At 46.6% G+C, this 26,675-nt stretch overlaps 1 protein-coding gene across 2 annotated transcripts in view; it reads right to left on the bottom strand.

The window, feature by feature from the left end:
- Window positions 1-863: 863 nt before the first annotated feature.
- The window catches only part of LOC309566226 (tubulin gamma-1 chain), a 515,319-nt gene continuing 489,507 nt past the window's right edge, over window positions 864-26,675 (bottom strand). Inside the window, exon 10 of one of the 2 annotated variants that reach the window (XM_082271329.1) lies at window positions 864-1,635. In XM_082271329.1, the coding sequence (XP_082127455.1) occupies window positions 1,438-1,635 (198 nt within the window). In that variant the 3' untranslated portion in view covers window positions 864-1,437. The remainder of the gene's footprint in view (window positions 1,636-26,675) is intronic. The other variant, XM_082271328.1, reaches the window with a different exon arrangement.

The following is a 26,675-nucleotide window of genomic DNA, read 5'->3' as shown; positions in this document are numbered from 1 at the left end:
GCTACGTGTCCATTTCTATAAATATGTCCAAAAAATTTCCAAAAAAGTGCTCGTGCTGTGATGGCGTTAAACCAGCCGAGCGCCAGAAAAACTTCACACTCACTGGACGTTGTTGACCCCCAATACCGTACGGTAAATGGGTCACTTAGGCTTATAAGTAGGTGGTCAGCAGGGGTCTCGTCCGTCCACGCCAGGGGGGGTCCTCCTAACAGTGGGTGTTTTGGGATGAAAATATCGCACTCCTCATGGTGTAGTATTAAAATATATAGGGTTTTTATTAAAGTATAAAAAACAAGCAAAAACGTTGGTGGTACAGCAATGTGGGTAATATAATTTGGAGCTGCTCACTACAGACAAGGAAGCCGGTCCAGGCGTGTGTCCGCTGCGTGGAGCTTCCTGTCTGTTGTTTGCGGTCCAAAATACCATTTGAAAGTGAGGCTACATGCGTTCCAGCTTGACGCGTTTCGTCATCAGTTTGTGACGTCTTCGGAAGACCCTATATATTTTAATACTACACCATGAGTGCGATCTTTTAGATTTTATTACAGAGGAGAGAATACGTAGGGGGTTCTTCACTGTAGGAGCAGTAAGGATGTGGAATTCTCTTCCGCAGTCGTATCAGCAGGGAGCATCGATAGTTTCAAAAAACTATTAGATGGGCACCTTAAAGACCACAACATACAGGGGTATACAATGTACGGTTAACAACAAACACACGCGCACACATAGGTTGAACTGGATGAACTGATGTCTTTTTTCAACCTCACAAACTATGTAACTATGTAAAAGAAACTGGTGGAGTGTCTCTGCCACCTTTAGGTAAAAGATTTGTACGTGATTGGAAGTGGTGTATGACCCCCACATCCTTGTGTCTGCAAAACTGGGAAGGTAATAAGGTCTCAAGAGTTCCCTAGACACCTGTTGTTGGTGCGTAGCTTGGTTCTTGAGCAAGGACTTGGATGAAGAATTGACCGGCTATATACTGTGCAGTTATTTTCTGTGAATCTTTTTATAATGATATATGTGGAAATTACTCAAATGGTCATTTGTGTTTTACATAAACAAATTTTATTTAAGTATGTGCAAACACTGTTCTTTAATATCCATTTGGATTAGCCTACCATATTTAATAGTGAACACATGAAACATTGGAAAGAGAAGGTTTGTCTGGACTCATTCAGTGAACAAGCATTAAGCAGCCTTCTCAAACAGCAAAAATCATGAAGAGTTGAAGCCACCTGTTTAGCAGCATGGACAAGTCTAATGCTGCAATGCCTTAAGAGTAGCTAACAGCAAATGTGGCCTGGACATCCTTGATTTCTGAAGGGACAGGGCAAGCTTATCCAGATCAGAGAATATCCTGTGTTAGTAATGATCCTCTGTAACATCATATATTGTCCCAAGTGTTGCAGCGCTTCTGTGTTCTTGTTGCTGTACTCACTTATCCTGGGTACCCCATGAAATGTAATCTGGACGTGTGGCAGCGTGATACTCATCTACCAGCTGCTGGACGATTTCCCTGGAGTTGTCCAGCTCATCAAAGTTGTCCTTGAACATGTCCTCCTTGCGAAACTGCTCCAAGAAAGCCTCCCTCTTGCGCAGCTTATCATACTGCCGGCATGTTCTTTCAAACAGCTGGGTGTCAGAGAGAGAGAGAGAAAGAGAGAGAGAGAAGACACATTAACATATTACTGCAGGAAAGTACACAAGTTCTCACATCTAATTTGCTAGAGGTGTGTAAATCACAACACAGGTTTAAGAAGAATTACAAATCCTTTGGCAGAACAAACTTGTAAGCATTTTTTTTCTGTGTTTATATTCTACTGTTTGTTCAGGGGTTTGCTTTATTTTCCTAGTCACAGTGGCAAAAATTTCCCTGCTGCAGTTATACATTTTTAAGCTGAAGAATAGTTTTTACTGGAAAAAAAAAACTGGATTTTTGTCTTACCGTAAAATCCTTTTCTCTGAAATTCATTAACGCAGTCTCTGATCTTCATATCAGTAGGGGTATGCTGCCCCCTACAGGAGTAAGATACTAGGTAGAAAAATTTCCTGGCTATGCCTATGGGCAGTCCCTGGGGTATAACCTCTCTCCCTGCAATAGGATGTCAGTTTTGTATCAAAGCAGTGTCAGAGAAAAGAATACAGACCCAACTCAAAATAGAGGGGCGGGTACTGGGTCCGTCAATACATTTCAGCGAAAAGGATTGTACGGTAAGACAAAAATCCAATTTTCTCTATTGTTCATTGATGGATGCAGTCTCTCATCTTCATTTCAGTAGGGATGTCCCATAAAATGAAGGGTGGGAACAGCAAAAAAATAATTCCCCAAGGCTAAACCATAGCCAGCCAGGCAACATAGGACTCATCAGAACAACAAGATGAGACCCACCTGAAAAACATTTAACACCCTCAAGCGAGACTAAAAGACCCTTAAACGGCAGCCTGCAAAACTTTGCGGCCAAAAGAGCCATCTGCAGATGCCAGCACACCCACCTCGTAAAACTTTGTGAAAGTGTGAACAGACGACCAGGTAGCTGCCTTGCAAACCTGAAGCACAGATGCCTGATGGCGAAAAGCGAAAAGCCCAGGAAGCACTAAGCTCACGAGTAGAATGCGCCTTAACAGGGAAAGGTGGAACCTGACCCTTAATTGAATAAGCCTGCACCACTGTCTGTCTGATCCATCTGGAAATAGTCGCGGCAAACGCAGGCAGCCTTCCGTGAGTACAAAGAGTGAATCTGACTTTCGAAAAGACTAGGTAGTTATCAAGTACATCCTGATTGCCCGAACCACAAGGTATGTAGTGCAATTTCCTTAGGATGTTTTGGCTTAGGACACAGAGGGTAACACAACGTCCTCATTTAAGTGAAAATTGGAAACCACCTTCGGAAGGAAGGACGGATCCGGACGAAGTACCACTTTCATCCCTGTGAACCACCAGATAGGAAGAACGACAGGACAACGCTGCCTGTTTCTACACCCTGCGCGAGGAAGTAATAGCCACCAAGTAGGCCACCTTCTGGGATAAGGCAAGCAGGGGAATCTCCCAAATATTTTCAAAAGGAAGTTTCTGGAGAACCAACAGCACCAAATTAAGATGAAAACAAGGGGAAAAAAATTGGGACTTTAATTGAGGCAAGATGGCGTCTGAAAAACTGGTCATGGTTTAAAACCGTATGTTTATTAAATAGTAACAGGTACGAAACATATGGTAACATGCATATGCAATAACACGTGCACAACCCACAGCAATACAGTAGACAATCAAGGTAAAATAGTACAATGTATAGAAATAGGGATACATAGTGAGAGCCCATTGAGTAATAACAGAGACATACACACGAGGGGGGAAGGGGCCTAAGCGCATCGCAGCTCCCGAAACAAGACGGGGGCGCCCATGCAGTGCACCTTACCGTTATTATGTAAAAAAGTAATAATGGTGTGGAGTCCTCTATAATAAAACAACCATGCATGCCTCCATCACTATGAACATAGAGGAGAAGGAGAAAAGTTTGGGACTTTATATGAGACATATAGTAGAGACGTCTCCATCCCTGGATCAATATGAAAACAAGGGGGAAAAAAATTGGGACTTTAATTGAGGCAAGATGGCATCTGAAAAACTTGTCATGGTTTAAAACCGTATGTTTATTAAATAGTAACAGGTACGAAACATATGGTAACATGCATATGCAATAACACGTGCACAACCCACAGCAATACAGTAGACAATCAAGGTAAAATAGTACAATGTATAGAAATAGGGATACATAGTGAGAGCCCATTGAGTAATAACAGAGACACACACACGAGGGGGGAAGGGGCCTAAGCGCATCGCAGCTCCCGAAACAAGACGGGGGCGCCCATGCAGTGCAGTGCACCTGGGGGGGTTGGGGTGGATGTGCCATGATCGCATCGGCACCACGCCCACACGCCGTGCCTTTGGCGTCTTCCTGCCGGTGTTTGTTTCCACCATACAGGCTGACACAGGGGAGGTGCACGACCTCTCCGAGCAGCACGGGCTGCTCAATTGAGGCTGCTCCTCCCCCACCATGTCATGCCTGCGTGACACTAGGCGGGACTTTTGGACTGCCCAGAGCTCATTCGGTCTACATGCTACACCAGCCAGTCCTTCTGGCATCTCACACAGTACACATGCTGGGTTATGGTTTCCTGCTGAGGTAATCCACCTTCTTTTTCTGACATCTTTGTTAGTTGAGCACAGCATATTGGTGTCTACCTTCTATCACTTTTTTCTTTTTCCACTTGCGGTGAGGCGGTTATCAATACAGGTTTATACCTATATTGCCTGTTCCTATCCTTGAATTCACTTTCACCTTGGACCTTTTTCCTCAATTATTTCTACTATATCCCTTCACACTTCCCATTCCATATACATTTGTTCTTTTATCCTTCTTACCACTTTCTCTTGGATATGGGGTCCCTTCATTAACTGTACTATATGATTGTATGAGCTATTATAATTAATTACTACCTCTCTGTCACCCATTTATTATTAGTCCTATTGATGGGACCCATCCCTCACCATCGTTATTTACTTATCTCTTCCTTTTTCTTTTTGGAGGTGCCTGAATGCGCTCTTGGCTCATATCCTTAGTCCCTATACTACAGCTCCCGTTGCAGACTATATGGGCGTCCCTCTCTATGTGACGGGTTACCGTCTCATATACAGTGGCTATGTAAGTACTTTATAGGGTAGGATGATTTGTTCCCTCCCTAGTTACCCCGTTACCCCCCTCCCCCCAGTGTGTGGACCTATAAGTTACTCTAACATGTTTTATCTTAGATCCACGATGCATTCGCCCCCCGAAGAAGTGATGAGTATCATGAAACGCGTAGGGACTTATGATGCATCTGAATTTTAATATACCATACCATTTTTACTACGATGGCACACTTTTAAGCTTTATGATATGCTTGTATAAACAGCATTAGATTTCAACATTGGAATAGGTTATGTCTCTGTTATTACTCAATAGCTCTCACTATGTATCCCTATTTCTATACATTGTACTATTTAACATTGATTGTCTACTGTATTGCATATGGATGTTACCATCGGTATATGTTTCGTACCTGTTACTATTTAATAAACATACGGTTTTAAACCATGACCAGTTTTGCAGACGCCATCTTGCCTCAATTAAAGTCCCAATTTTTTTTTTCCCTTGTTTTCATATTGATTCAGGGATGGAGACTTCTCTTCTATATGTCTCATATAAAGTCCCAAAATGTTTCTCCTTCTCCTCCAGCAACAAATTAAGGTTCCAAGGTGGCATTGGAGGTCGCACCAGAGGTGCCACGTGTCGCACCCCCTGCATAAAGTTATGCGCCAGGGAATGGGTGGCTAACGTCCTTTGGAAGAAAATTGCCAAGGCCGAAACCTGACTCTTGATAGTACTCAAGGCCAATTTTTAATCAACTCCCCGTTGAAGGAAAGTCAAGAACTGAGACACCGAGTAGGAGGGAGGGGGAACCAAGAGACTCACACCACGCAATATAAGACTTCCAGGTACGATGGTAGATCTTCCTAGAAGCTGCTTTTCTCGCTTTAAGCAGAGTGGGAATCACTGAAGCAGACAATCCCCTGTCCTTCAGCCCCTGGCTTTCAACAGTCAAAGCCAGCGACTGTAAAGCAGGATGGAAGAATGGCCCTTAAGACAGTAGATCCTCCCTGAGAGGAAGTCCCCAAGGAGCGTCTGCAACTAGTCTGACCATGTCGGCGTACCAAGATCGGCGAGGCCAGTCCGGAGCCACAAGGATGACCGAAATCCCTTCCGCCTTGATCCTGCGAAGAAGTCTTGGCAGCAACTTGAGAGGAGGAAAGGCATACATCAGCTGATACTGACCCCACGGGGCCACCAGCGCGTCTGCCAGAGGGTCCCAAGAGCGGGCCAAAAACTTCTGCACTTTTCTGTTGATCGGAGACATCATCAGATCTACATCTGGAGAGCCCCAACGAAGACACAACTGCTGGAACACCTCTGCATGGAGAGACCATTCCCCTGCATCTAAGGCCTTTCGACTGAGGTAATCCGCCTACCAATTTTCCACTCCTGGAATGTGAACAGCGGAGAGAGCTGGAACAAAGTGGTCCGCCCATCAAAGGATGGCTGCCACTTCCAAGGCCGCAAGGATACTTTTGGTGCCCCCCTTGGTGATTGACATAAGCCACGGCCGTGGCATTGTCCGATTGAATGCACACTGGACAACTCTGCAGGTGTTCAGTCCAGTGAACTAAGGCAAAGCCTGATTCCTTTCAGCTCCAGAACATTGATCGGTAACCTGGATTCTTCCAGGGACCAGACTCCTTGAGCAGACAACCTGCCGAGAACCCTTTCCCACCCGGACAGACTGGCATCCGTGGTGACAATCGCCTAATATATAGGGAGGAAGGATTTCCCTTGCTCGAGCATCGGGGACCGAAGCCACCATATCAAGGACTCCCTGGTTGCCTAGCTTAGCTGGATCTGATTGTCCAGGGAATTTGGATTCTTGTTCCATTTGAGAAGGATTTCCTTCTGGAGGATCCTCCTGTGGAATTGAGCGAAGGGGACCGCCTCGAAGGATGACACCATCAGTCCCAGAACTCTCATACAGGTCCAAAGGGACGACCATTTGCTGGACAGCAACAGCTGAACCGCAGTCTGGAGTTTTTCCGGAGGAAGAAACACCCTGGCTGAGGACGAGTCCAAAGTCAGGCCCAGATAGTCCAGTCTCATGGAAGGGACCAGGGATGACTTCTGAAGGTTCAGAATCCACTGTAATTCCTCCAGAGTTCTCATGGTGATCTCAATTTGTCACCAGCACAGTGGGAGACTCTGCACGGACAAGCAGATCATCCAGGTAACCAAGGACCGATATCCCCCTCTGTCGTAACATCACCTTTGTGAAGACCCAAAGAGGCGAGGCTAGACCAAAGGGTAACGCCACAAACTGATAGTGATGCTTTTCCACGGCAAAACGGAGAAACAGTTGGTGTCCTGCACATATTGGAATGTGAAGGTAGGCATCTTTGATGTCTATGGAGGCCAGGAAATCCCCCTGATGTAGGGAAGCCACCACTATGCGAACAGATTCCATCTTGAACTTTTGAACTCACACAAAGCAATTCAGTGCCTTCAGGTCCAGGATTGGATGCACCTTGCCTTCCTTCCTGGGGACCGTAAACAGGTTTGCATAAAAGCCCTGAAAACGTTCCGCACACGGAACTGGAACTATTACTCCCTGTTGTATCAGGTCCTGTACTGCCCCAGAGAGCGCCAGTAAGCGATCCAGGGACAGTCTCACAATGGAAGGGAAAAAACCTTACTGGCGGGACCAAAACTCGATCTTGCAACTGGACAGTATAACCTTTTGAACCCATTTGTCTTGTATCCGGGATAGCCACAGGTCCAGGAACCGGCAAAGACGTCCCCCCACCACAGATACGGGTGAGGGCGCACCTTCAAGCCGAATCGGTCTTGTCCTCCGGTCTGGAGAAACTATTTTTGTTTGCCAGACCAGCCGAGGGAGTCTTGAAGGGCTTTGCCTTATCGACTGACCCTGAGGGATGAAAAAACTTCTTGTGTGCGTGCTGAAAAGGAGGGACCCCGCCTGCGACAAGGGTAATTCCCCTTGTTAGCCTGTGGGAGAATGGTACACTTACCCCCTGTAAGACCTTTGATAATGTCATCCAGGGTAGCCCCAAACAGAATCTCCTTGAAAAAGTAGATCAGTCAAGGCCTTCTTTGAGGTCTGATCCGCAGACCATTAGTTTAGCTAAAGTATACACCGGAGGACAACTGCCGAAACAGACAGTCGGCCCAATATGGGAGCAGTATTCAGCGCGGCATCGCAAACAAATCGAAGTCCCTGCACCAGCTGGTCCAACAGCTCAGAAAAAGCAGGAGGAAGGTGTTTCCCTCCAGGTCACGGCGTAGTAACTTAGCCCATTCAGTCAAAGTTTGCGAGACAAGGGCAACACCGGTCTTAGTGCACACCCCGCCAGGGAGTACATATTAGGGGCCACAGACTCCGCCTTTCTATCTGCCGGATCCTTCAAGGACGGGGAATCCTCCACTGGGATCATGGCAGCTTTATTCAGTCTTGAGACCGGAGGGTCTACCGTAGGTTGTACAGTCCACTTCTTAAAAAGAAACTCCTCAAAAGGGTAGCGTCTAGCAATCCGCTTAGGCACCCCAGGGCAGTACCATTCTTTTCTAGCATGTTGTCAATATACGCGGGAAGTGGGAAAACCTTTGCCGCTCTGGATGGCTTGTGAGTGCCAAACATAACCAGCGCCTCAGTCGCAGTTGCATCCTCCATTTTTAGGGTCTCATGCACAGATACAACCAGTGCGCCCACCAGCGCCTTTTCTTGTGCGGTGGCGGAGGTAGAAATGTCTTCTTCACTGTTAGAGGAGATAGGGCGCGAGGTAGTAGACCCGGCAAGGAGACCCGCGTCTGCGGTGGCTGAGTCAGACTCAGAATCGGAGACATCAGATGAGGAAGGGGTAGGCGGAGGGTGTTTTTTTATGGCACCTCGCCCTTCAAAGGCCACCTCCACATAGGACACAAACAAATCCAGGACCACCGACAGTGCATCTATTGACAGCTGGGATCCGGAGGGCCCTGCGGCCTCCTTGAGGGGGTAAGGTGGGGACACATGTTCTGCAGGGTCTATGTTGCACCAGGGGAACCAGTCAGCAAAAAGTTGAAAAAAAAAAGAGGCTATTTTTTCCCCCCAAAATGTCCCACCGCGATACAGCGCCCCCAAGGTCAGGCAGAGCGCACTGAAGACTCCCAGCAGAGAGAGAGACCCCCCAGACTCACCACCCTACACCAAAGATGCGCCAGGAGGCCCAAAGCGTTTGCACAGCACGTGTCAGCAGCGATCTCGATCCAGAAAGATCTGAGGGTCACCACCAGAGTATAGGGAGGGGCTCCACCCAGAAAAACGCCTCCAGAAACTCCCATCAGTGTTTCCTATTAGAAATCCACCGCAAAATGGCGCCGGGTGTACCAATATGGCCACCGAATCATGCAGAGCACATGGGCTACAAGAAAATGGAGGCCCAGCGCGGCCTGCGGAACTACAGAGGACCCTCATGGGGACCCCCCAGCCTCCTAGATGGGATCAATTGGAGGGTGGGCCCCAGAGTGACAGGTAGAAACTCTGACCCGTATGATCATTCCTCTGTCGCCGGCGGCGCACCCCCCCCCCCCACCTGCAGCCTAAAGCTCGGTCCCAGCCCCTGGGAGTAGTTACAAATGTCTCAATAGCCCCTAGTAGTGAGGGGTGCATTAATAAAAGTGTGAATCAAGCTATTAGTAGCCAACGGAGGTTGGAATAAATGGCCAAGGCAGACACCTGACCCTTGATAGTGCCAAACGCCAAGTGCTGCTCAATCCCTTTTTGTAAAAAGGCCAAAACTCTACCTGTAGAAAACAAGCGAAGATGCAGCTGCAGCGATTCACACCATAAAATGTACAATTTCCTTGTACGATGATAGATCTACCTAGATGTCCTTTTCCTGGCCTTCAAAAGGGTAGGAATCACTGAGTCACATAGACCTCTATCCCTCTACACCTTGCTTTCAACAGCCAGGCGGTTAAAGCCAGCAACTGTAAAGCAGGATGGAAGATCGGTCCTTGAGACAGCAGATCTTCCCATAGAGGAAGTCGCCATGGAGGATCCGCGACCAGTTTTACCAGTTCTGCGTACCAAGACCGCTGAGGCCAGTCTGGTGCCACCAGAACGACTGAAATGCCTTCTACCGCCACCTGGCGAAGAAACCTCGGCAGGAGTACGAGCGGAGGGAAGGCATAAATCAGGCGATATTGGCTCCAAGGAGCCACCAGAGCGTCTGAGGTGTCGGCCAGAGGATCCCGAGACCTGGCCACACACAAACCATTGAACTTTCCTGTTGAGGCAAGACGCAAACAGATCCACCTCCAGAGTCACTCACCGGGCACACACGAGATGAAACCCTTCCGGATGAAGGGATCATTTCCCTTGATCCAACAGCTGATGACTCAGGTAATCCGCTTGCCGATTCTCCACACCCGGAATGTGGACTGTGGAAAGAGCTGGAACATTGGCTTCCGCCCAAACCAGAATCTCGGCCACCTCCTTGGCCACCAGGGCACTCTTGGTGCCCCCTTGATGATTGATGTAAGTCACAGCCTTGGCATCGTCCGACTGTATTCGAACCAGAGAGCCGTGAAGCTGACTCATCCAATGGAGCAGGCAAAGCCTGATCGCCCTCAGCTCCAGAATATTAATCGGCAGGGAGGACTCCTCTGCTGCCCTACTCCTCAGTCCCCTGGTGGGCACAAAGTTTCCCCAGCCCAGCACAGGGGCCAGGACCTTGATAATGCTCCTCTGCCATCACAAAGCAGAGAAATCTTTGATGTCCCTCGAATATGGGGACGTGGAGATACGCATCCTTGATATCGATGGAGGCCATAAAATCCCCCTGGTTCAATGATGCCACTACTGACCCTTCAGGAGTTCGGGTGGACGATCAATTTCCAGAATACTGCTCTGACGCCATCCGTACGGGTCTGACTCCATTCGAAACTTCTGCACCCTCACAAAGCAGTTCATAGCCTTGAGATCCAGGATGGGACGCACCTTGCCCTCCTTTCTGGGTACTGTGAACAGGTTTGAAAAGAAACCCCGAGAGCGTTCTTATGGCGGAACCGGCACAATCACCCCTTGAGCCAGGAGATCCTGCATGGAGACAGGTGAAGATTTAACTGAAAAAACCTGTCCCGTGGCCGGGACCAAAATTCTATCTTGTCCCCGGAACAAATCAGCTTGCGAACCTAATTGTCCTGAATGAAGGAATTCCAGGGTTCCTGAAAGAAGCGCAGATTTCCCCCCACCCCTGAGACAGATGAGGGCACCCCTTCATGCTGAAGAGGACTTGTCTGCAGCACCGGACTGACTTTGGGCTTGCTCCAATGCTTTTTAGCCCCTCCAGAAGCTTACCCTTTTCTTGCACCCTGAAGGCATGAAAAATAAGTCTGTGAGCAGTAAAGGAAGGACCCCGCTTAGTACGGTGTGTTTTACCTTTGGAGGATTGAGGAAGAAGAGTACTCTTCCCGCCCATCAGACCTTTGATCAACTCATACAAGGAGTCACCAAACAAACATCCTCCCAGAAAAGAGAGATCTGTCAGGGCTCTTTTGGAAGCTTGGTCAGCCGACCAGCTCTACAGCCAAACCATGCGAGTAAGGCAATCCCCACAGCCAAAACTCTGGCCACCAGGGGAGCCACATCCAGGGACGCATCACACATGAACACCAGGGCCTGGGCCACCTGGTCCAAAAATACCAGCTTTTCCAGAGGAACTATTTCAGGGTCCAAGAACCCCTTCAGGGCCCTAATCCATTCTGAAACAGTCTGTGAAACCAAAACAGACACAAAGACCTGTTTCAAAATGGAACCCACCAAAACGTGAAGATGGCGGGAAAGGGATTCCACCCGCCAGTCCACCGGATCTGTAAAAACCGGAGAATCTTCACAGGCACAATGGTAGATTTCAATTTGGAAACAGGGTGGTCCACTTTAGGTGGCACCGTCCAACGGTTGGAAACCGTATCAGCAAAAGGATACTGGCGTTTAAAGCGTTTTGGCCCCACTAGCATGTGCTTAACGCGCTGCCATTGGTCATTCACAATATCATGAAAGGTTTCGGGACAAGGGAAAAGTTTACCAGACTTGTGAGCCTTGCGGGAGCCAAAAGCCACCCGCGTTCCTGCCAGTGTGGGCTCATCAGCTAATTGTAAAGTTTCCTGCACTAAAATAATCAGGGCTTCCAAAGCGCGTTTCCGCTCTGCAGCTGAAGAAGACAGGTCGAGTTCAGGTAGAGGGGCGCCCGGGGCAACCACATCAGCCTCTGAATCAGAGGACACCACCAAACATGAAGAAGCCAGCGGCCATTTCCGGCTATTAACCTTTTTCAAGACAAAGTAAACTTTGGTTGCTAGGCTTTCCAGAGCGGCTGAAATTGCGGCCAGCGACTACGATCCAGACTGTCCAGGAATCGCGCAGAGAGGGTCTGAGGACTCCATAATTAAAGTTACCAAAAAACGAAGTACTGTCACTTTAAAAGCGACTGCAGAGTCCCCCTTTAAAATACACTAACAGCAGAGTGTGCAGGGATATGCTTGCAAAGACCCCAGTACTGTACCACCACCAGAGAAAACCCTCCTGATCGTCCTCAGCACATGTAGAAGAGAGACAGGAAATTACCTCAGACAACAGCAGGAAGCAGAAGCACAGGAAGTGATCACGCCTGGATGTAAAAGGTCATGCTGCTTAGTGCAGTACAGAGGACCACACAAAAATGGTTGCCAATACATAACAATAGGAAGCTCAGGGCAAATGGCTGCCCCATACAAGTCAATGGGAAAAACTATACATTGCCCACACTTAAGATGGAGGCGCCCACGGCGAACCATGCGCCCAGGGACCAACACAATGAGGCCTACAGGATTCACAACATCGTCGCGTTCCGGCTAGGCATCCGCTTGCAGGCTCCTCCCCATCCGGAAAGAGGCACCATTGTGGGGAGGCCTAGTGCAGGACTATAACTTACTCACGCTCATAAGCCAGGCTGGGGGGACCATAAGGATCTAGATTATCCATTGCGAAGTCCCAGCTGGCATTGCTTGTAGATCACCAGGAGAATCCCCCTGACACTAGCTAGCTAGTGAGTAAAGAGAAATAAAATAACATTTTCTGAAAATAATATAAAAACTGAGACCGGAGTCCCAGCAGGAAACCTAGGTCCTACTCCTTCTCTAAGCAGAAACAAACTGGTTTGCTGAGCTGAGTGTGGGTGGGTTATGCCTGCGGGGACAGCCCTGTGGGCGTGTACATGTAAAATTTTGTACTGCCTAGACTACTCCTGCAGGAGGCAACATAACCCATTCAGCTGATAAAGATCAGGCTGCGTCTGTCGATGGGATGATTGAGAAACTGGATTTTTTAACTTACCATAAAATCCTTTTCTCTGGAGTTCATTGGCAGACGCAGCTTCATATCTTCTTGACCACTGGTTATGCTGCCCCCTACAGTAGTAGGACACTAGGCAGCAAAAAGCTTTCACCATGCCTATGGGGCTGTCCCTGCAGGAATAACCCCACACACTCTGCTACAGCCTTCAGTTTCGTTACAAGCAAGACAACAACTCCATTCCACTCAAAAGTAGAGAGCGGGTGCTGCGTCTGTCATTGAACTTAAAAAAAATGATTTTAAGGGAAAGTTAAAAAATCCAGTTTTCTCTATCGTTCATTGACAGACGCAGCTTCATATCTACTTGGCCATTGGGATGTCCCAATGCAGTATTCGCATGAGGGATGGGAAAAAACAATGCAAAGAAGAACCTAATTTCCCAACGATAAACATAGCCAACCAGGTAACATGGAGCTCAACCAGGAACAACTGGAGCTCAACCAGGAACAACTGGAGCTCACCTAGAAACAACATACACCCTCAAAGAGAATATTTTGTCTTTTAACCACTTAAACCCCGGAAGATTTTACCCCCTTCCTGACCAGAGGGTATTTTGCGATTCGGCACTGCGTGACTTTAACAGACGATTGCACGGTCGTGCGACGCTGTACCTAAACTAATTTGACGTCCTTTTTTTCCCACAAACAGAGCTTTCTTTTGGTGGTATTTGATCACCTAGCAATAAAGAGAGTTTGGGACTTTAAATGAGGTGAGAAATCACCTCCATCCCGGTTCAGTATGCATAAGGGGGTTTGAGACTTTAAATGAGGCGTGTGACTCGGCCATAGTAGTAAATTATAATAACAATTTTATTGTATGATTACACATATATAGGGCAGGTATAAATTGAATAAAAGTACAGTAGATATGAGCTGAAGTACATACATTAAGATTGCACAATGAAACAACCAAAATTGGACAAAATAACTGTATGACAGTAACCCATAGTATTGATAGTAGGTAGGATAGTAGGAGCATGTGATGCAAATCTGCAAAGAATAATTGTATAATAGTATGTTGCAATAAAAATGAAAAAATACAGTATGACATAAAAATTAAAATAGAATTCTGCCCAGATCTACTCAAAGGGCAGCTCAAATCTTTGAGAATCACATGGGTGCACGATGCCGGAGACTGCCAACGAGATTTGAGCTGCCCTGTGAGTAGATCTGGGCAGAATTCTATTTTTATTTTTATACTGTATTTTTTCATTTTTATTGCAACATACTATTATACAATTATTCTTTGCAGATTTGCATCACATGCTCCTGATGAAGTGGAACACAATCTACAGAAACGCGTCGAGCTTTCTTGATGCAGATTACTATCAATACTATGGGTTACTGTCATACAGTTATTTTGTCCAATTTTGTTTGTTTCATTGTGCAATCTTAATGTATGTACTTCAGCTCATATCTACTGTACTTTTATTCAATTTATACCTGCTCTATATATGTGTAATCATACAATAAAATTGTTATTATAATTTACTACTAAATGACACTGGCAGTGAAGAGGTTAACTTTATTTGAGAGGGAGGGGTTGTGTGTGTCCCTAGGGGCGTGATTCTAACTGTGATTGGCTGTGGCTTGAGGTGTAGGAACAGTGATCAACGGTCCTACATAGTAGAACCATATGATCACTGTTCTTACACAGGGAAGAATGACAGGCGGCTTGTTTACATCAGCCGCCTGCCTTTCTCCCGCTCTAACGGACGATCGCGAGTGCACGCACGGGGGGGTCCGTGACCGAGCGGGAGTGCGCCTCTGACGGCGCGCGCTCGCTCCCCAGAGCCTCACAGGCTAGTGACGTACCCATACGTCACTTTGCCTGTGAGGGGCTGACCGCGGCGGTCGGCAAGTGGTTAAACAGCAGCCTGCAAAACCTTGCGGCCAAAAGAAGCTTCTGAGGATGCCAACACATCTACTGTAGAATTTTGTGAATGTGTGCACAGATGACCAAATGCCCCTAATGCCTGATGGCAAAAAGCCCAAGAGGCACTCATCGCGCTAGTGGAATGCGCCTTAACTGGGAAAGGAGGAACCTGACACTTCAGCGAATAAGCCGGAAACCCCCGTCTGCCTGATCCATCTGGAAATGGTAGCAGAAGACACAGCCAATCCTTTACGAGGTCCCTCAGTAAAGACAAAAGGAGCATCTGATTTTCTAAAAGACTCAGTGGCCCCCAGGTAAACCCTGATCGCCCAAACCACATTTAAAGAATGCAAGGCAATTTCCATGGAATGCTTGGGCCAGAGTGAAGGCAGCACAATGTCTTCATTTAGATGGAAATCAGAAACCACCGTAGGAAGAAACGACTGATTACGTTGAAGTACCACTTTATCTTTGTGGACCACCAGATAAGGTGGCAGATAACGGCAGGACTGCGCCGTCAATTCAGATACTCTGCGGGCAGAAGTAACAAAAAAGGCAACCTTCTGCGACAGTGTAAGCAGAGGAATCCCCTAAAGTTCTCAAAAGGAGTTTTTTGAAGAACAGACAATACCAAATTCAGATCACAGGTAACAGGGATCGCCTCGGAGGAGCCATATGGCCAACGCCTTGTATAAAAGTGCGAATCAAGGCATGCGTAGCTAAAGGATGTTGGAAAAACCCAGCCAAAGCCAACACTTGGTCTTTGATAGTGCCCAAAGCCAACGGCTGTTCAACCCCTTTTTGAAGAAAGGTCAAAATCCCATGCACAGACGACCAGGTCACCGCTTTACACATCTGAGCCACAGACGCCTGATAGCAAAAAGCCCAAGAGGCACTCACGGCTCCAGTAGAATGTGCCCTCGCAGGGAAAGGAGGAACCTGACCCTTGAATGAATAGGCCTTAACTATAGTTACATTGTAGTTGAGGTTGAATAAAGACAATAGTCCATCCAGTTCAACCTGTGTAGGTGTGTGTGGCCGTAATCATACCCCTTAATGTTCTGATCCTTGAGATGTATGTCCAAGAGTCTTTTGAAAGTAGCCATACTTCCCGCAGCAACTACCTCTTTTGGTAAAGAATTCCACTGTCTTGTTGCCCTAACATTAAAGAACCCCCTGCGTTGCCTGAGGTTAAAACGCTTCTCCTCTAATCGCATTGTATGTCCTTGCGTCCTCATTCAATCCTTGCGACTAAATCTTTTTTTTTTTCCTATGCTGAGATCACCATTGAGGTATTTGTAAATTGCCATCATGTCCCCTCCCAGGCGTCTCTTCTCCGGGGAGAATAAATCAAGTAATTGTAAACGCTCTTCATAATTAAGGTCCTCCTATCTCCTAATTCTTAAAGGGAAGGAGGATAGGGCACATAAAGCAGGGGACTTTATAAAGGGGTGCTGGTATATAACAGATAGATTCAGAAAGATAAATATAAAATTATCAAAAAGTTTTTATTAAGGACAAAAAATGAAAATATAAAATGTATACTGTATTCACAGGATACAAGACCAATACAAACATATTGCTTTTAAAAACAATTGCAGTTGTAGACCATGTTCTCATATATTGAATACAGATAGAGATGTTGGATCCTACACAGGGGTTAGTAGTAGTCACTATATACCCTTTACCATCCAGAAGTGGTGTCTGTGCAGAAAGCGATGTTGCCCACAAATTATTAACCCGACATGTTTCACGGCAATAGCCGCTTCCTCAGGGGTATTTGGGGGGTTTTTCTATACAAAATTCAAATAAGAACACTAGAATAGAGAAAAGACAAATATGTAATCATATATACACCATCAGTCTACAAAGGTGACATAGTGTTCATATATCTCAGAGATTAATATGTATATAACACTGTTAATCATATGTATCAATTGGACATGAGGAACAATGTAATCAGAGATATCACACCTGCTTGGCATATGGTCAGCTGCTTGATGGTAAGGATCCTGGACCACAAGGTAAGGGAAACCCCCCCCCCGGGGCGAACACGGGAACCAGACCAAGATGCGAGCAAAACTGCAAAACTGGGATTCTGTTAGGAACGCTCCCTGAGCACACTGATGTGCTGTCTGTCATCCAAAGGGTTAACCTAGTGCAGGCTAATTGTAGCAATTGGCAACAGGCTAATTGCAGCAATTGGCAACAGGCTGCCGTATTTACTTACAATAGATTTTTATTGATTTCAAAGCATTACAACAACATGACAAGAAATGTTCAAGGTGAGTCAAAACAGAACATACAAGGAGCGAGTCTTCAGAACTCAATCACAATGGTAAACATAACATCTCAAAAGTAAACATGTGTCAAAAGGAATTGTGTCATTCCGGTTATTCCAGCTTGTATGTCAGGTATACCCTGACTAGAGTCAAGGTAATGGGACATAGTATTTTCTGTTTGTCCAAACTTGCCAAGCGGAGTGGAGTTTGGGTCCACGAAAAACGGAGTAGGCATGGGCCTTCTCCATGGAAAATCTTAACCACTTCAAGGTGGGACAGAATGGTTGTTTGTTTCCAGTGTTTTGCAATAAGAGTCCTGGCTGCAACCAGTATATGAAAGCAGACCGTTCTCATATCCTGGGGGATGTTATTCAATCCCAAGTTAAGAAGGGCCATGGCAATATTGGGTTTGGTGGGTATACCTGTAGTGTCGGAAAGAAGGTCAAACACCCTTCTCCAAAAGCTGGTCAGGCTTTTGCATTACCAGAAGACATGATATATTGTACCTATCTGATCACAATTGAGCCAACAGAGTGGGCTTTGAGTATTGAAGATTTTGGATAGGCGATATGGTGTAAGATACCACCTAGTCAGGAGCTTCTGCATTTGTTCCCAGTGATTCACACACCGCGATGCGGTAAAGGAAGTTTGAATCGCTACCTTCCACTGTAAGTCAGAGTATGGTGTTTGAAGTTCTCCCTCCCACTTGATCATGTGCGAGGTTTTCTGGAATATAGTCTTATGTCCCAAGAAATTATAAAAAAGTGAGATACCCTTCACTGGGGATGTGACATCAGTGAGAAAGTTCCACAGGGAGGTCGGGACATTTAACTTGGATAAGGGGTATTTACGCAGAAAACTGGAAATGGTATTGTATGAGAACATGGCTTTAGGAGAAAGCCAGAACTCTTGTTGGAGACTAGTAAAGGATTTTGGGGAGCCATGTTGACAAAGCTGTGAAACCTCTAGAATACCAGCAGCTGTGAACATGGTGGTTACTGTATAAGGCAATAGGACGTTAAGGACAGCCAAAGGTATAGGGACCGACGTAACGGGTGAATGGGTGGATTTCTGCGAGATGAGGAGGCGCCAAGATCTCAGCGACACCTGGGATGTGATGGGCAAAGTTTTCAAGTCTAAATGTTTCCATGTATCTGCAAGTAGGATTAGGCTAAGGTCCGACGAATGGGACAACGCCGCTTCTATCGGGAGCCAGGGAAGGTGGTAGGGGGTGGAGAACCAGTGTTGAAGGGGGGCTAGTCTCGTCGCATGGTAGTAATCTGTGATATCTGGTAATCCCAGACCTCCTACCCGTTTGTGGCGCACCATATGCGAGTATGTGCATCTAGCTCTTTTCCTTTGCCATATGAACGTGTGCAGGATTTTAGATAGGGAGGCAAGATAGGCGTGGGTGACATGTATGGGGAGGGTACGGAAGATGTATAGAATTTTCGGTAGACAGACCATCTTAAAGGCTGCAATGCGTCCAGCCCAGGAGGACTTGGCTTCGCTAGCTGAATCCCTAAATATCGTAATGATTTAGAGGTCCACGTGTATGGAAGTTGTATCTGTAGATGCTTACGGGTATGTTCATGTACATTCATGCCTAGTATCATTGACTTACTAAAAATTACTTTGTAGAAAGAAATGTTACTGAAATCCTGGAGAATCTGATGAGCTGCTGGGAGGGATACTACAGGATTCGTCAAACTAAGGATGACGTCATCTGCAAACAGTGTGATGACGTGTTTGGAAAGTCCAAATTTGAAGCCCGAAACCAATGGGGTAGTGCAGAGCAGTTCCGCTAGTGGCTCTATCAGTAAGTTAAAGATGAGGGGTGATAACGGGCATCCCTGACGCGTGCCATTGGTGATAACGTAGGATTTGGAAAGCATGCCAGGGGAGAGGACCCGGGCTGAGGGAGAGGAGTAAAGGGCCAATATGGCCGTTAGAATTGGCCCTGAAAAACCAAACTTACGTAGGACCATCTCCATGTATCCCCAATGTATGCGGTCCAACGCCTTCTCTGCATCTACGGAGAGAAGCAGAGAAGGCGTTTTGGCTGTCTCGGCATGGTGCATCAAGTCGATCACTCTTCTGGCCGCGTCAGGCGCCTGTCTGCCTCGGACGAACCCCATCTGATCCCCTCCCAGCAGTGAGGGTAGAATTCGTGCCAGGCGGTTTGCAATGAGTTTAGCGTACAGCTTAACATCATTGTTCAGTAGGGAAATGGGCCTAAAGTTTGCAGGAGTTGTAGGGGGTTTGCCAGGTTTGGGGAGGGTGGTGATGTTGGCCTGGAGCATCTCTTGTGGGAATGTGCTGGTGGAAACGGCTGCAGAAAATGCCGTTAACATGTGGGGTGAGAGTATGTCAAGTAGGGAACGATAATACTCGTTTGTCAATCCGTCCGGGCCGGGGGATTTGTTTAAGGGAAGGCAGTTAACCATTTGGGAGAGTTCCTGGGGTGTAAAAGGGGCATTAAGGGTCGCAAGGTCTTCAGCCGACAGGGTGGGTAGACTCATACGAAACAAAAAAGCCTGGATTTCCGCTGCCGTCGGGTTGTGGGTGTCCATGTCGTTGCGAAGGTTGTACAAGGAGCCATAATAATCGGCAAAGGCGTCAGCGATTTGTTGTGGGTGGGTGTGTTTCGTGCCCGTGTGAGGGTGGGTGACATATGCAATTTTGGATTTGACCCCCCTGGGCTCTAAGCCTAGAGGCTAAGAATTTGCCTGCCTTATTGTGGGCCGAGTAGTATTGGAGGCAAAGTCTCGCTAACATCTTATCATGTTTAGCAAGTAGAAGCCTACGAAGTTCTGTTCGCAGGGAGGAGAGCTTAGAGGACACTATTCTGGGATGGGCTCTGTTTGCTAGTGGTTTCTAGGAATCTAATTTCTTCAAGAATATCAGTAAGTGATTTCTGGAATCTTTTTTTCAGTCTGGAAGCCAGTTGTATAAGGACCCCCCTTGCGTAGGCCTTATAGGCATTCCAAAGAGTGAAGGGAGCTGTCTCAGGGATGGCATTGTGTGAAAAGAAGTCTCGGAGTTGAGCTTGGAGGTATTTGAGGGAGTCGGGGTCAGAGAGGATGGAATTGTTACATCTCCATATATAAGTCGATGGCGGTGAAGCAGATGTGGAAATGGACATATGTATGGCGGCATGGTCTGACCACGTAATGGGGGAGATGGAAGTGTGTAAAACCAGGGGAAGGGTGTGGGAGTCGAGCAGAAACAGGCCGATTCTAGAGTATGATTGATGACATGCCGAGAAGAAGGAATAATCCCTCTCCTCGGCATGTTGGTATCTCCAGACATCATGGAGACCTTCTGAGTGTAGAAGAGCAGCCATAGAAGTCGACAAGGATTTACCCCCTGATGATGTATCCATAACAGGGTCTACCACTAGGTTAAAATCCCCGCACAAGATCAATTTACCCACTGTGAGCTTGCAGACTTTAGTAATCAGTTTCCGCAAAAATCTGAGCTGGTGTTGGTTGGGGGCATAAACATTGACTATAGTGTATAGACAATCATCAATACAACAATTAAGAATAATATATCTGCCGTCTGTGTCTTCCACCACCCGAGAGTAGGAGAAAGTCACAGAGTTGCGTATAGCCAGTAAGACACCTCGTTTCTTTTTGGAAGCATTTGACATAAAAACGCGAGGGTAGTCTGGATGGGAACAGCGAGATGCGGATCCCTGTTTAAAATGAGTCTCCTGAATCGCCAAGATATCTACCTTATGCAACCTGGCCTCCTTCCACATTGAAAAGCGCTTTACTGGGTGGTTTAGCCCTTTAGCATTCAGCGATAAAAATTGCAAAGACATGGCTATGGGCAAGGGAGCTCAGGGAGCATGTAATTGTACTTTGGCGGTAGGGGTGTATGCAGTCTATACTTCATGTGGAAGGTGAGGGAGACAAAATAGGGTACCTGGGAGGCGTCCATAGTTGCAGCGAATAGAAGATGGAAAACAAATGACACTTGAGCAGTCCATACATGAAGTTCGTTGGGTGGTATTGGAAAAGACGTGGAGTACTGGAAGTCTGGAACCAGTATAAGATGCAGGAAATGACAGTCGAAGGACATTTCAATAACCGTAGGGGAGTTCTGTTCTAAAAGAGAGATGCAAAAAACAGCAAGGAAAAACAACAAAGGTAAAAAAGGCATGGTCCTGGCGGACCATAGGAGCAGCTGTGGCTGCACGGTTGGTGGGGTAATTAGCACGATAACAGGTGCTATAGTGAGCGGGAGGTCCAAGGTACACAGCCTTAGGCTAAAAATCAGATATTATTTGGAACGATGAGAGGACCTGGATCTGGAGGGCCTGGACACTGTGTGCCATTCTGGTTGTAGGCGTTGCAGCGGAGGTTCAGGAGGTTTAGGGCGCTGGTCGGAGGTGTCAGGGAGGATGTGCCACTGTTTGAGGAGGCGAAGGCCTTGTTCCATGGAGGTGATTTGGGATGTCGCACCCAAATGAGTCACGCACAGCTTGGCAGGGTATTTCCATTTGTATATAATTTTGTTATTTCTAAGGGCCTTGGTGATGGAGTTTAGGTTCCTCCTCAATTGGAGAGTGTACTGAGAGTAATCGGGCAAAATTTGAAGAGACGATGCCATGTCTGGGAGACGGTCTTTCCGTCTAAATGTATCTAAAATCTTGTCTTTAGCCTGAAAGAAATGGACCCTCAGGAGGACATCCCGAGGAATGTCTTGCGGCAAGAAGGACGGCTTGGGGATTCTGTGTATGCGGTCTATGGTGAGGTCCTCATTGGAGAGCTCAGGCACAGCCTTGTGGAAAAGATCCCTAACAAAAGGTGGGCAGTTGGTTAGGTTGGACCGACTCAGGAATTCCACGGATTTTGAGGTTATTACGCCTCGATCTATCCTCGAGGTCAGCTATTTTGGCCTGCATGCGGTGGATATCCTCCTGATGGGATGAATGGGCATCCACTAGGGTATTATAGGAGACCGTGAAATCTTCCATCCTATTTTCCACATTGTGGACTCTATCCCCCAGACCATGTAATTCTCTCTGGCAATATGAAATGGAAGCTTGGATATTGGCTTGCATGGAGGTGTGTAACATAGACAACATGTCTTTTAGAGTGGTGTCTGATACTGGTTGCCCAGTAGTTGTTAGTTGTGCAAATGGGTCCGGTGGTGGGGAGTAGGCCCAAGGGGTGCATGGAGCATTGGCACTATTGTTTACCTCCATCGACGCTGCCCCCGCCATCAGCGGTACCGAGTCCCTCCAGGGACGAGATTTCGCGGGGCTCTGGGCTGACAGAGTTGAAGGAGAAGAGTCCGCTGACCGCGCCGGCCGCATCTGGTAAGAGTCCTGTGTTCGCGCCGCTATCGGTGCTGCGGTGACATCATAAGCCCGTGACTCGGGCGATAGATGGTGCGGTTGGCCGGGTATGGAAGTGGCTCCGCCGCCATGTTGGCGGAGACCAGGGGGCAACGGTCCGAAGAATTCGGACAATTTGCGGACCGGAGGAACCCCCTTATTCTTCCTCGTCATCCTGGTGGCAATCTCCGATGGTTCCCCCGCAGGATTCCAATTGATCCAGGTATGTGAGGTGGTTTTGAAGGGCCGTAGATGTGGGTAGGGCTGAGCACTGGCTGGAGCTCCTCGCTTAATCGGCCATCTTCCTCGGCGGTCGCCACGCCCCCCCCCCCCCCAGGCTGCCTTATTTAAACACCCCAGCAGCACTGTGCCTTTGCTGTCTTGTCTTCAGCTTCTCCATGTTCCTGAACCTGCGTCCTGTTGATCCCTGCCCAATTCCTGTTGACCTTTGGCTCATCCCTGACTTCGTTTGCTTGCTGCCTGTCCTGACCCTGGCTCGTTTGACTATTCTCTTGGATCCTCCTTGTCTGCTCATCTGCCTTCGGACCTTGACCAGTCCTCCCCTGGTGCGGCGACCCTGGGGACCGTGACCTGGTATTCACCTGCAGCCAAATCCATCCTCACCATCAGAGGCCCTGGTGAAGACCGGTGGATACTTAGATTCCGCACCTCAGGTTAGCCTGTGCTACTCACCTCGGGGGACCCCATCCAAGCTCCGCCCACCGGCTATCAGTAGGCCTTCCTCTACACGACAGACTCCTACTAGTATTATAACAGATTCTGATGTCTATGAGTTAAAAAGATATAAATATGTATATAAGTACATTAATGTACACGCGTTTCCATATGTCTCCTGGATACTCCCGGGAGGCATACAGATATTTTGTTACCATCAGGCCTAAAAGCAGGTAGATAGGCCGAATAGGACAAAATTGCGGGGTATATCACATATATATACACATGTATAATTATCTTACCCAGATTACTCCCAAAGATGTTTATGGGCAAAATTTATGTCTTGAGGCCTTTCTGACGGGTATTATTGACAAGGATGTACATGACTTCCTAATAGTCAAGCACCCTAGGACCCCCACAGTGTACACACTACCTAAAGTGTATAAAAACCTAAAAAAGCCTCCCGGAAGACCTATAGTCTCTGGGATTGGTTCCATCTCCGAGAATGCAAGCAAATATGTTGATTTCTTTTTGCGTCCCTTCGTTCAGGCATTACCTTCTTTTATTCAAGATACCCCAGATTTATTGAGACACATTGATGGGATACAGATACCCCCGGATGCCCTCCTCGTGGCGGTGGACATTGAGGCATTGTACTCAAGCATACCACATGAGGCGGGCATCCGGTCGGTAAACTCCTTTTTACAGGAACAACATAAATCAACTTGGCCACACAATAGCTTCATCCTGTCCCTTCTCAAATTTATTTTGACACATAACTTTTTTACCTTTATGGAAATTACTTATCTACAAAAACAAGGAGTCGCTATGGGAACGTGTTGCGCACCCTCCTATGTGAATTTATTCCTAGGGGATTGGGAAAGGCACATTTTCTCTAGCGACTCCTATGCTCCCTGGCTAAAGTACGTGATGCACTGGTCCCGCTACATTGATGACCTACTCCTAATATGGACAGGTCCACAAGAAGAACTTGAAAAAATGCTTTCTTCACTCAATAATAATCATTTCAACCTGAAATTTACTTATAATTTCCACCCGGAATACATTGGCCTCCATCGGAAACCGAGCGCTGGGAACATGCTTTTGCATGCATCCAGCGCTCACCCCATTCCTTTGAAAAACAGTATACCATATGCGCAGTATTTGCGCATACGAAGAAACTGTTCACTGGATGGGGACTTCCATAGGGAAGCTGGAAAACTCCAAAAAAGGCTACTTTCACTGGGTTATTCTCCTACTATTTTGAGGAAGGCCTTTAACAAGGCCAAGGCACAAAATAGAAGGGATATATTACAAAAAAAGAATAAGACCAATTCCAATCAGACAGTAAAATTGGTAACCCAATATTCTGACAACAATTACGTGCCATTTTCCAAAAACATTGGCATCTCCTTAGTGAGGAGACAACCCTTTCAAAACATGTAAAGAAACATCCTGAACTAGTCTTCAGAAGAGCGACGTCCATACGCGATCTCCTCATCAGAAGCCACTATACAAATGACCCACCACAATCCCGGAGCACATTGGGGACATACCAATGTGGCAGCTGCTCTCGCTGCCCCTGGATTGAGGAAGGTCCAATCACACGTCTACCTAATGGCGAAATTCATAAACTCCGTGGATACGCAGATTGCTCCACACGGGGTGTAATATACCTTATGAACTGCCAATGCTCAGCTTTCTATGTTGGCAAAACAATCAGGCAATTAGGTCAAAGAGTAGGAGACCATGTTTACTACTCCGGGGGTGGTAAAATTCTTACCCCTGTTACCCGTCACATCGGTCTGCATTATAGATTTGATAGTTCCTGTGTCTCCTTTAGGGTCTTGGAAATCATCCCTCCAGACCCTAGGGGAGGCAATTGGTACCAGCGAATCTTACAACGCGAAACTCTTTGGATAGCGAGACTAAATGCTATTGTACCCCCCCGGGCTCAATGAGGCCCATTCATACAAACCTTTTTTGTGAGATAGCGGTCCAACTGAATGATACTTTTTCCCTTCCCTCTCTCCCATTTTCCCTCCCCCCCCCTTCCTTTGTTACCTTACCAACCCTTTCTTCTCTTCTCATCTTTTCTTTTTTATTTCCTGTCCATATCACCATTGATCCATTTTTGGATATATACACTCAAAATATATACACTCTGGCTTTTCTTCAGGGCCATTGTGCCTTGGAAAACCTAGAGTTTATTCCATTGAGACTCAACATCTCATTGTGTAATTTTTTGTACATTATGTATATGTTAACTATTTATGTACCCAATGTGTATTTTTCTTTTGTATTTTGTTGGTAACTATATTGTTACACTAATATTTGATATCTAATTTACAATTGTATAATATGTACAACTAATGTATTGATGTTTTTTTGTATTAATATTGGCCATTTGGAATAATGGGTCGGTCCACGTCCCTCGGCTCTGGGTCTTTGTTTTGATGGTGACATCCATCTCCCTTCCATGTGGAGGGACTACTTTGGGTATCTCTCCCCCTCGGCGGACACGTGACGCCGTGTATGACCCCTCCCCTAGAGGCGGGGGTGATATGTCCGGCCGATCTTGTCATTTCCTGGTTCGCCTGCATGGTACCGCTCTTTGTGAAGTTTGCTTGCGGCCGGGGATTATGCCGAGTCGACATACGACTAATGCGTTTGCGCAGAATCTATGTGCACGCATTCACGGCGCCAGCCCAGATGTTCGTCGTGACGTCTGATCACGTACGTCATCTGGGTGGAGCCTTAGACCATTAAAGCGGGCAATTTGGCGTCTCTCCCCGCACAGCAGGGACGGGATGCGCCAACAGATACTGCACCAGGTAACAAGTCCTCACACATTTCTCTGCCATAGGCACCAATAGGAAGTTTATTGAATTATGGAAAGACATGTTTTCGGATATACAACCATCGCACTGACTCTTGGTGAAATGTCCATGGATACAATCTACTTCTCAGTTCAGACATCTGGTGACTCTGAAGTTACTCGATGATATTGGGATATACACATTCATATTCAATCTCATTCTTTATTTTTCTTTATGTATCACATTGATTGTTACATTTGGCTGTATATAAGAATCTCTATCCATGGTTTCACCAATGATTCGGTCTGGATTCTAAACCATCCAGCAGTATAATGTATCCGAATCACATGTCGTTTCTTGATTGTGAGAATTGTTTACTAAATGGTAAACATGTGCACAATTTATATCACCCAGGCAGCACCTTTGGGATCTGTTTTGGACTAACTCCTACCTTGCTGATACAGCTATATCTCTACCCGGTCCCTGCCCATACACATCTTTGGGAGTAATCTGGGTAAGATAATTATACATGTGTATGTATGTATGTATATATATATATATATATATATATATATATATATATATATAATATATATATATATATATATATATATGTGTGATAGACCCCGCAATTTTGTCCTA

Source organism: Pelophylax lessonae (genome assembly GCF_965119305.1).
Source record: "Pelophylax lessonae genome assembly, chromosome: 11".
NCBI classification, from domain to species: Eukaryota; Metazoa; Chordata; class Amphibia; order Anura; family Ranidae; genus Pelophylax; species Pelophylax lessonae.
The sequence above is the reverse complement of the archived record's forward strand: the minus strand, read 5'-3'. Positions and strand labels throughout refer to the sequence as shown.